The sequence below is a fragment of the Trichomycterus rosablanca genome, chromosome 22 (genome assembly GCF_030014385.1).
Source record: "Trichomycterus rosablanca isolate fTriRos1 chromosome 22, fTriRos1.hap1, whole genome shotgun sequence".
Lineage (NCBI taxonomy): Eukaryota > Metazoa > Chordata > Actinopteri > Siluriformes > Trichomycteridae > Trichomycterus > Trichomycterus rosablanca.
This window is the reverse complement of record NC_086009.1, coordinates 4376298-4387979: the sequence shown is the minus strand read 5'-3', so window position 1 is coordinate 4387979 and position 11682 is coordinate 4376298. Positions and strand designations below refer to the sequence as shown.

Below are 11682 nucleotides of genomic sequence, written 5' to 3'. Positions count from 1 at the left end.
TTATCCAAAGCGATGTACATTATTGACCATATACAATGCAGACAAGTCAGGGTTAAGGGCCTTGCTCGAGGGCCCCAGCAACCTTCCAGTTACTAGTCCTGTACCCTACCCACTGAGATACCACAGGAGATTTTTGGGCATCTAATTCCAAAATCATGGATTTTATAATGCAGTTAGCTTATTCTTTGCAGCTGAAATAGCCTCCTTTTTTTTTTTTTTCTCTGCAAAAAATAAACCTGGCTAATAACTGATGTTCCCGTTAATCTCAAAGTTTAATAGGATTGAGACCAGGGATTTTTGTAGGCCATGAATTTTTCATGCCTTTTTTTTTTACCTCACTTGGTGGGTAGCACTGTCGCCTCACAGCAGGAAGGTCCTTTCATGTTGGAGTTTGCATGTTCTCCCTGTATCTGTGTGGGTTTCATCCCACAGTTTAAAGACGTGCAAGTGAGGTGAACTGGTGAAACAAAATTGTCCTTGACTGTGTTTGACATTAAACTTGTGAACTGATGAATCTTGTAACCAGGTAACCAGTAACTACCTGTCCTGTCATGAATGTAACCAAAGTGTGTAAAACATGATGTTAAAATCCTAACAAATAAACTGACCTCACTTATGTGCATGGGCACAGAAAAGACCATGTTGGAACAGAAAAGTGCCTTCCCCAAACTGGTAGCATATTATTTATTTTGTGTAATTGGTTTTGTACATCAGTGGAGTTTGCTGCAACACCTGAACCCAACAACTAAGAGAGGTGTCCAAATACATACTGTTGTTTTCTGTTGTTTACACACAGTTACTGAGATTGTATTGTCCCACAGGCTGCTGTATGTCATTCACCCCCCTAGACTGGGCCCTCTGTGTGTTTTCGCTTTCGTTTCTCAGGTCAGCAGGCTACCAGGGGGGTATTTATAGAGCCGATCCAGTCAATTCTGTCAACACAGTACATTAGTCTTCCAGCAGCTTTACCTTAACTATATATCAATCCAGGTAAGTGCATTTATACACTGGTTCTCTGATTTTTATATATAGATATTTGTAATGCACTGTTTTATATGATAAGGTCTGTAGTTAAAGCTTCATCCATGTTGTGTTTATGCTTGTGATTAGAAACAGAAACCAGATGCATGTTTGAGATCGTTACTTACAATTTAATCTAAATGTAATTAAATGCAGCAGGTAGAAACATTCAAGTTTAACATGAATTCATTCATTTATTTTGACTAACTGCTTCATTCTGGAAACACTGGACTGGGACACAATTAACTGCAGGGCAACACATTCAGTCACACACCTAGGTTCAGTAATCCAGTCTGTGTTTTAATTACCTGCCAATAATAATAAATAAATACATTCAAAACACACACACACACACACACATTCTCACTGGAAGAAAATGCAAAGGTCCATGTCTGTTTGCTCCCACCCTAAAAAACTAGTTTTGTTTAACAATAAACTCTACAGGCTATTTAAGGGTCTAAAGTTTTTTTGAAAGTTTATTTGTGTATTGGAATGTTTAAATGAACCAGTGGGGCTTCCAGCTACAGCACACAAACCTCGCCCTCGTTCTTGAATCACATACCTTTTCTGTTAGTTTTGCTGTAGGTAAAATGACAAGCATGACAAAATCATGGCTTTATAACCACAATTCAGTTCAGGAGCGGTGTCCATGTTAAATTTAACTTAGATTCAAATTGTATATGAACAGCTGACGATGTGAACTAGCTCTTGTTCATTCAGATTTTTATTAAACTACTTTGCCATGACAGACTGAAGATAAACACACTCAATCCACAGACACTACAGTGCCCCTTGTGGTAACACTCAGAATGCAGCTTGAGCTTTTGTTGCAGTAGGCATGGTGTCCTTATACTCTTCAGTTTGTGACATGTGAGACTGATCTTGTGGTTTTGTGTAGCTAAAACTGTCTGCATTTGCCTTGAATATGACTCTAAACCAGTGCATGCAGAATTTGTTTCATAATAGATTTATGGATAAAGCTTATTTCTTGCTAGTACTTTTTGTAAATGTAAATGTTGTATGTATACCTGTGTGCCATGGATCTGTTAAATGTCTACATGTGTGTAGATGGAGATCTCACTCAGGACGTACCAGGAGGAAGTGGTCCAGGCAGCTTTAAAAGGGAAGAACAGTATCATCTGGCTTCCCACAGGTGGAGGAAAGACTCGCGCTGCAGTCTATGTGGCCAAGAGGCATTTGGAAACTAAACCAAATGCTAAAGTGGCTGTGCTCGTCAACAAGGTACATATACACATTGCTCTCAGACTAAACTAACGGAACCAGTCAGCACAACCTTTAGCTTGGTAGAGACTTTAAAAACAAGCTGATCTAGTGATGATTGTAGCATTACTATCAGTTCATGAAAGTATACCAGAATAGTAAATAACAGGATCAATCTCAATTTGTGGAAACACTTAGAATGCAGCTTGAGCTTTTGTTGCTATTGGCATTGTGTCCTCACACTTTGCCTCTGCTTCAGTTTCCCAACAAGGCACAAAGGTTTCTGTCCATAATGTCCCATTAATAAAAGACAATAGAATTAAAAACATAAAAATAAATCTGGGCATATTTCCTGGTAGTTTGGTGCTTAATCATTAGTAATCAAAATTAGTATTCACACACTCAGACATTCACACACTTCACACAAAAAGCCCCCATGCATGTTGCCCAAATACTCCCAGATGAACAGGGTCACTTTGTTATTGTTATTGATGAATACATATTAATTAAGTCTATTAATATTCCTTTGGTGTTAAATCATTTAAAATATATTAGGCATGGGTTGATAGGTTTATTGTGTTTAAATTGTCAGGCACACAACAGAAAAATAAAGGTGTGTGTGGGTTTTATTTTCAGGTGCACCTGGTTGATCAGCACAATAGTAAAGAGTTTCAGCCCTACCTTGGTGACATAGTAAAAATTGCAGCCATCAGTGGGGACAGTCTGGAGAAAGATTTCTTTGGCTTGGTAGTCAGAGACTCAGATCTGGTCATCTGCACCGCTCAGATCTTGGAGAATGCCTTAATAAGCAAAGAGGAGAGCAAGAAGGTGGAGCTCACGGGTTAGCACTTTTACAGATGTTATTGTTCAGTCAAGTACCACAAAGAATGTGTCAATTATTTCTGCAGGATTATACACTGTTTAGTGTGTATTTCTGTTAATTTATTTCTGCAGATCAATGCCAAGTGTTTATGAATGTTAATGTTACACATGTTCACACATGCCCATCTTAATATACTCTATTCGGACAACGTGTGGTGGACAGTTCATCTAATTCAGAAGTGTGTCACATTCATTGCTATCAAGCTATTAAATAAATGATTTGCTTCCCAGATTGAAATGCATTTTATAGGTTTAATAAAAGCTATGTGCTTGTTCCTGATGTTTCCTCTGGTTCAGATTTTACATTGCTGATCATCGATGAGTGCCATCACACTCATAAGGAAGGCGTGTATAATAAGATCATGGCACGCTATGTGAATATGAAGATGAAAGGTCAGAGGAATTTGCCTCAGATCCTGGGCCTAACTGCCTCACCTGGGACTGGTGGAGCCAGAAGTCTGGATGGAGCAGTGGACCACGTTCTTCAGGTATGTGGAAGCGGGTGTGGATGGGAAATGTGACCCCAGATGAGTAAAAGTAATCCTGAATTGAAAGAAAATGTGTTTTTAAAACGCAGTAAGGGATACAAGTGTTTAACCACTGTTGTTTGTTTTATTTAATATAAATGCAGTGCATATATTCACTGTAAATGTACACATGATGTCTTTTGCCATTGTATGTTTATATATGAACCTACTTTCTGATGGAGATGCCTGCATGAGAGATGGTGAATTGTAGTGTATAGGCCATACCGCTGTGGTGGTCTGCAGCAACGGAGGAAGTTAAATTTGGGAAACAGGACATGACTAGATTGGGAGAAAATGCAAAAAAAAGCAAAGAAATTATTTAGTCAGCACAAACTAATAACATTAGTATTTATGGTTTTAACTGGGCAGTTAAAAGACACTCTAGGATTTCTTATGTAATTCAGATTTAAGAATGTTTTGTATCTCTTATGGTGTAAAACATGCAAATAACATTTGCCAATTAAATTATTACTGAATCATTTCAACAGATCTGTGCGAACCTGGACTCTGTTATTGTATCCACTAAGAATTACATCCCAGAGCTGAAAAATGTTGTTCCCAAACCCAAGAAGAGATACGACATTGTGAATGAAAACCGTTTGGTAAGTATATAGAGAGATGCATTTCAGCGTTTTTATCTTTTTGTGGCCAATGAACCCATTGAAAACCCAATGAAAAATCCTAATGAAGCTATTTTTTTAGATTAAAAGTGATTATTTAAACAGATCAGTGTTGTTATTGTTTGTACACAATGTGTTTCTGCACATGCAAAACATCAGCTCAGATTTATTTGTTTTTAAGTTCATGTTAACAGTTTTTAAAAATCTCCTGTGACCTGATCTGCATTACTGATGAACCCAGAGATTGATGAGTTTTGTTATATCCTGTGCTAGTTTCACTGGAATATTTCTTTGCGGTCCTGCACCCTCACCTGTGTGTTTTATACTTAACTCACAGGACCCATTCGGTCGCCATTTGAAGAGGATGATGAGCTTGATCCATGAGTACATGTCATCAGGGCAAACTCTGAGTCTGCGGGAGATGGGCACACAGGAATATGAAGCTGATGTGGTGGAACTGGAGAAGATAGGTGAGCGGGAATCTGAGATATATTTCAGTCTAGAAGTATGGCTGTTATCATTTGCTTATGATGGCAAACTGTTAGTTATGAGATTAAGTTCAGAAGGTATAGAACACGATCCTAATGCATGGCCATGACTTAGTAGGATGTGGGAATAAAATGAACTTGGAGCATTAGCTTATATAAAGCCAAGCTTACCTTTCTAAGACAGTCATATACATGAATCCCCTGAAAACATATATGATTCTTTATGCTTTATGATTGCTATTTTTATTTATTATTTAGGTTATTAATGTATTACTGAGATGTGGACTGTGTGTGGTTTCCAGCTGTTGGGCAGGAGAACAGGCTGTTGGCGCAGTGTGCTCTTCACCTGAGAAAGTATAACGATGCTCTGCTCATTACCGACACTGTGCGCATGGAGGACGCTCTGAGGCTTCTGGGGGAATTTTACAACACAGAGCAAAACAATGCTCTGGACACAACCGACATCTTTCTCTCAGGAATCTTTCAAGGTACTGCGAAAGATCTAGTTCTGCAACTCCATCATGTAGGGCAAAGAATTATCGCTATTGATTTTTTAAAATATTTTTTATATTAGTTTATTATTTAATGTTAATAAACTACAACACTAATGGCCAAAAGTATGTAGATGCAGTAGATACTTCTCCTAATTATTGCTTGGGTGTTTTAATCCACACCCATTGCTAACAGTTATAAAATAAATTTTAGCAAATCCAGTTTATGCTTGCAACTTTGCATGATCGTGCCCCGGTTATGACCAATGTGAGATCCATAAAAAATGTGGTTTGAACAATTAATTGGTGAGGAACTACAGAGCCCTTATTTAAACTACACTAACTCTGAGTGTGTGAGGAATCTGATAAAACAGGCTGCTCTGATTTCACTAAATATTAATTTAAAGTAATAAAAATTATAAAGGTTTTGGTTTTGGTCCATGATGACGCTACTGTTTTTGGTTCTTATCTAGAGAATGTAGTGGAACTTTGGGAGCTGGCATCAGATCCAGAAAACGAGAACCCCAAGCTAGCACAGCTGCAGTGCACCCTGGTGGAGCAGTTCCAGGATAAAAACTCACGTGGCATCATCTTTGTCAAAACTCGAGTGGGCACACACTGCCTGAACGACTGGGTGCATACCAACCAGGAACTGCAACGTAACAACATCCACGCTGCCGTGCTTGTTGGAGCAGGCACTGGTCCTAACCACATGACGCAGGTAGAACTTAAGTGGAAAACTTACAGTTTATGAGAAGACAAAAGTTCTGTTTGACAGAAATGGTTTTGGTTTGGAGTGTAAAGTATATTTTTGTGTTATTTGTGTGCTTGTAGAGAGAGCAAAAAGATACTATCCAGAAATTCCGAGATGGCACCCTCAACCTTCTCATCTCCACCACCGTGGCTGAGGAAGGCCTTGACATTCCAGAGTGCAATGTGGTGATCCGTTACGGGCTGCTGACCAACGAGATTGCCCAACAGCAGGCCAGTGGGAGGGCTCGGGCCAAAGACAGCGTCTATTCGGTGGTGGCAAAGGCAGGTGGCCGGGAGGAACGCAAGGAGAGGACCAATGAATACCTGGAGGATTTGACATCCAAAGCAATTGACAAAGTTCAGAGCATGGGGCCCAGAGAGTTTGACATGAGGGTAAGTCTGTAGTTATTGCAAACACAATCTAGAAAAAAATTCTAGATTGTGTTTGGAGACCCTCCAGGAGACAGTCATGTTAAACCAAACCAAAAAATAAAAGTTTGTGGGAGAGACAACAAAACTACTACACTGTTTAATCCAGTAACATATTTAACCCATTTTCCCCTATGAACTCTTCATGTAGACCTTTAGAACTGTACTAGTTCTGTGGGTTATCTGACTAGAAGCTAGTTTAAGTGTGAAGTTGTGGGGCCTTATTTTAAGTATGGAGACCCTCCAGGAGACAGTCATGTTAAACCAAACCAAAGTCAATGTAAATGTAAAACATGAATGATCTTGCTGTTTTGTTTCACTAACCAAACTCTCTATAACTCTCTATATGTACAGACCAATGATCTGCAGAAAGCTACAGTGGCAGTGCGGGCACTGGAGGCCATGAAGAGAGAAGAAAAAAGGCTTCGTTTCAGCCCAAACGAAGTGCAGTTCCTCTGCCGCAGCTGTTTCACTCCTGTAGCACACGGAGACGACATTAGGATCGTGAATGACACACAGCATGTCAACATCAACTCTGAGTTTAAGTGAGGAGCTTGAATGATTATTTTGCTGAGTGAATTTGGACAGTCCAGTATTTAATTATTACCAAATCTAATATCTGTTGGTCCATTTATTGCCATTTGAGTTACTCCTACCACTAAGTAGTTCCAGAGAAGCATAAAAGAAGAACATATACAGTGGGTATGCTGCTCAAAAATCTACAAAGTCTAAGAGAATAAGTATTTGACCATTAAATTGTAGTTTCAAGTGATATAACTCATCAGCCCACAATGCTTTGCTATGGTATGCTATGCTAACAGATGGTGTACATGTTCCTTTTTAAACTGCTCAGTAATCTATAATTCCCAAGGTCCCCCAAGTGATGGGAATAACTCATTGTGCCAATTAATTTCAATAAATGATGCCAATACTTTTTTAGCCAATTCATGACTGACTTTAGTTGGTGACAGAGCTTGTTTGTGCCCAGTATAAAGTGGATCAAGGCTTTGAAAATATCTAAATAGGCGGGTTGCGTCATGAAGGACATCTGGTGTAAGGTCAGGTGCATAGACCAGAATGATCTTCTGTCACGACCCCTGATATAGAAACAGGGCAAAGTGTTGTGTTGCCCTCTTGTGGCAGTTGGTCCAAAGGCTGCTGTGTCTGGATGGTTTGACACATAACACATAACACATAATTTTATACTTAGGATAAATAGGAGAAGTAGAAGGTACAGCCTTTTTACTAACATGAGTTTAATAAATCTGTACTTGTTGGTATGATGGAGTTTAGTAAGTTTAAGACGAGAGAAAACTGACTGTGGTTTACAGGAGGTATTATAAGACTGGAGGACAGGTTTATCTAGAACGGACGTTTGAAGATTGGGAGCCTGGTCGCACCATTAGCTGTGCTAAATGTGGAAAGGTATCTACTACATACTACATTCATTTATTTATCTTCTGAATCAATCAGATTCACATATGTTTAAATCTTTCTTTTGTGCACTAATACCTGGAATTGTATATAAATAAAATCTTGAGATTACGTTCGATCCATGAAACGATCAGGTGTCTCCAGTTGGTCAGAGAGATGTATGAAATGGTGTTTTTTATCCTTGTTCTTTCTGTTCTAGGATTGGGGGTATGAGATCAAACTGAGAAAAACAATAGTCCTGCCATGTTTAAAAATAAAGAGCTTCTCGCTGAAGACTGCAGAGGGAAGCCGCACAGTCAAACAGTGGAAGCAGGTGGAGTTCCAGGTGAAGGAGTTTGAATTTGTTAAGTATGTGTCTGAGAACTTCGACCTGGAGTGAGTTTCTGCACACAGCTAGACAGCAGGAACACTTCTGATTAAACTCCACACAGCTTATTAGGCCAAGACTTTTTAGTATCTGGGAGGTTTTACTGTTTTATTTAACCACTAGGTGTCGCTGTTGTGCAATAGATTTTGTTTATTTTTATTCCATTGTTTTCTGCAGCAGAACTTAAATCAACTTATTATCAGTTACCATAGCTGCTATATTACTAATATATTACAATCCATAATGTTAACACACACAATATCCTCTGTTTACATCAACTGTATGTGAATTAGCGCCTTATTCTCCGTCCTGTCTGGATTATGTTACTGTGTTGCGTTCAGGGAAGCCAGACCTAAAGCAACTCTAAACTGGATGAATTAGTGGTAAAACTTGAAAATAAAATGAAATATAATAATATGAACAAATCAAAAATGATAATAATTTAATGCATTTTAGATATTATTTAAATAACATGTAACTAGTAACATGTTTACATAGCACTTTCTCACTTTGAGTTTAACATCTTTTTAAATGTTTTACATAGAACAGATTTTATAATGTATTTATTATTTTAAGAACATTAAGGTAGAAATCTACAATCTGTAATGAATCCCCTAAAGTTTTTTGTACCTAAAACCAAAGTCTTTTTAAACACGTTTTTAGAGTTGTTATTTTTGGAGTTGGTATATTTGTATGTAATATTTTAGCTTTTTAATATTTAAATTATGTTTTAGAATAAAATAACATGCAATAATCTAAAAAATTTTAGGTTGAAATTACCTGGGATGGTACAGACATGTACCAAATTATTTGGTAAGATCTCAGCCCAAAGACTCAAACAAATAAATCAACATTACTGTTGCCAGTGCATGCTGAGAGTCAGGTTTAGTTCACTTTAAGCAGTGAACAAATGTTAGGTCACTTGACATGAACATCTTGTGTATAATCAGCCATAGACATCCAACTTTTCTCTGCTTGGGTAATCTTGTAAGGGTATAAACAGAAAGTAATATGACTCAAATACTTGGGCACATGAAGCACCTGCATGTGTTTTTTTATTTAAGTACCTGCACGGCTACAGGTCTTGGCACTGTTGTTATCACATCTATTGTTTGTGGGAAAGACAACAAAGCTAATACACTTCTTCATCCAGTAACATATTTAACCCATTTTTCTCATCATGTAGACCTTTAGAACTGAACTAGTTTTGTGGGTAATCTGACCAGAAGCTAGTTCAAGTCAAGCACCTTCCTGAGAGCCACCAAAAGTCCTAAATCAGCTCTCAAATGCTCAGCTAAATGTGTGGAACATATTCTACCTTACCTGTAAACCACTTCAATGAAAACATGTACATTGAGCACAGTAGTATGTGGTTTGGGACGTAGCCAGTGTCTCTGGGGGGTTGATATGCTAATGGAGCTTGGCACTTGATTGCCTGATGAATTTTAATTTATGCTGATGAATGTGAATTAAAATGCTTGACATTATGAAATGCTCCTGGTTTGTGACCTTGGGACAAACATGCCGACCAACTCTGTTCATGGACCAAACATGGGTATCACCCAAAACGACCCTTCCTGAATGCTTTGATGAAAGATACTGCTCTTGATGTGACTTTTATCCTTTTTGTCTGTTTGTATGTTTCTTTAATGATGAAATATATTTGACATGTTATTAAAAATGATTACTTTACTGTAAAAGGTGTATTTGTATCTCAATAAATCAATGATTAAGATGAATAAATGTGTTTTCCTTGGTCTCTATAAAGCCTTTGGAGTTAATTATAAATAAAATATTTAATAAATAAATGGTTTAAAAAAAATGATCAATATTCATTCATCAAATTGTTTTCATAAGTATGATTTTACTGATTACATCTGTTATTAATTCAGGCTTATTTAAATATGAAACCAGCACTAAATTAAACTATTCAGTGTGAGATCAGAAGTTTTGACCGCAACAATGTAACAGCTTTGAGTCTGAGCTTAAATCTCAGCTGTCGCCTCACAGCAAGAAGGTCCTGGGTTCGATTTCCTGGTGGAGTGGTCTGGGTCCTTCTGTGTGGAGTTTGCATGTTCTCCCGTGTCTGTGTGGGTTTTCTCCGCGAGCTCCGGTTTCCTCCCACAGTACAAAGACATGCAAGTGAACTGATGAATCTTGTGGAACCAGTAACTGTCCTGGCATGAATGTAACCAAAGTTGTGTAAAACATGACATTAAAGTCCTAATAAAAAAATAAAATGGTAACAGATGATATGGAAATTGATTTTATATACCTGTTAGAAATACATGTCACTGAAACGCCTGAATTCAGTTGTTATGAATGTTGCTCTATGGTTTGTTTCTCATGTTTTTTTTTATTTGTTCTCTTTGTTATCTTTAAATTGTGTTGTATTTTTAGCCACTAAGTCGATGTTTAAGCTCTGTTTGTAGGAGAGGACAAGGAACAAAGAGAAAACGCAGAAGGAGAGGGAAGGATGCCAACTATGGAAACTGTAAGGGACAGAAAGATGAAACTGTGTACAATGGTACTATCAGCCTAGCTTTGTTCATTCTGGATCTTTTTACCCATCATCACACTTCTGTCTATTTTAGGTTGCCCTGTCATTTTGTGCACTCACTTCCCCTCTTGCTGCGTCTCCCTTTCATTTTTCTTTTGTCCTCTCGTCGATGTGGACGGTAGGAAAAACAGCCTTGTTTCCTTTTCTTTTTCCATTCAGGGTGTAATAGCCGCTATTTTCTCCAGTCGAAAGCATATTAATGATCAGGCTGATTTGGGGAGAGAGAGACCGAGTGTGTTCCCGGGCCACTTTGTTCAGATAGCCAATATCAGCAAGTAAAATACAAGGGAAAATTGGCTTAAATTGAGTAATTTCACATCTGCACAGTGTAATTAATGGTGTGCCAGCGTTCTTCACCAATAAGAGGCGAGCTTGTGTTTGTGCATGTTTGGGAACAGAGGGTGGAAGTAAAAGAAAAAAAACTTGTTTTTCATGCCTAGGTAAGACAAAGACTAACTATATTATACAGTAAGGATGGTATATACAGTGTATCACAAAAGTGAGTACACCCCTCACATTTCTGCAAATATTTCATTATATCTTTTCATGGGACAACACTATAGACATGAAACTTGGATATAACTTAGAGTAGTCAGTGTACAACTTGTATAGCAGTGTAGATTTACTGTCTTCTGAAAATAACTCAACACACAGCCATTAATGTCTAAATAGCTGGCAACATAAGTGAGTACACCCCACAGTGAACATGTCCAAATTGTGCCCAAATGTGTCGTTGTCCCTCCCTGGTGTCATGTGTCAAGGTCCCAGGTGTAAATGGGCTGTTAAATTTGGTGTTTTGGGTACAATTCTCTCATACTGGCCACTGGATATTCAACATGGCACCTCATGGCAAAGAACTCTCTGAGGATGTGAGAAATAGAATTGTTGCT

General features: G+C 38.1%; 1 protein-coding gene across 2 annotated transcripts; it reads left to right on the top strand.

The window, feature by feature from the left end:
* The first annotated feature begins 930 nt into the window (after positions 1-930).
* dhx58 (DEXH (Asp-Glu-X-His) box polypeptide 58) lies at positions 931-9961 on the top strand. 2 transcript variants are annotated; one of them, XM_063018900.1, is made up of 12 exons: positions 931-990; positions 2089-2262; positions 2878-3082; positions 3421-3611; positions 4139-4252; positions 4608-4740; positions 5061-5246; positions 5723-5970; positions 6084-6395; positions 6786-6976; positions 7763-7856; positions 8065-9961. In XM_063018900.1, the coding sequence occupies exons 2-12, from the start codon at positions 2089-2091 to the stop codon at positions 8242-8244; spliced, it is 2028 nt and encodes a 675-aa protein (XP_062874970.1). In that variant the 5' UTR covers positions 931-990; the 3' UTR covers positions 8245-9961. The 2 variants fall into 2 exon arrangements, with proteins under 2 accessions (XP_062874970.1, XP_062874971.1); XM_063018901.1 differs by lacking the exon at positions 7763-7856 and having other exon boundaries at positions 8065-8187.
* The last annotated feature ends 1721 nt before the right edge of the window (positions 9962-11682 follow it).

Bases quoted from the DNA above. Each gene is read 5' to 3' on its own strand.
- dhx58 (XM_063018900.1), top strand. From the start codon at position 2,089: ATGGAGATCTCACTCAGGACGTACCAGGAGGAAGTGGTCCAGGCAGCT. The intron at 4,741-5,060 runs GTGAGCGGGAAT...TGTGGTTTCCAG, and splicing joins GGTGGAACTGGAGAAGATAG to CTGTTGGGCAGGAGAACAGG. The intron at 5,247-5,722 runs GTACTGCGAAAG...GTTCTTATCTAG, and splicing joins TCTCTCAGGAATCTTTCAAG to AGAATGTAGTGGAACTTTGG.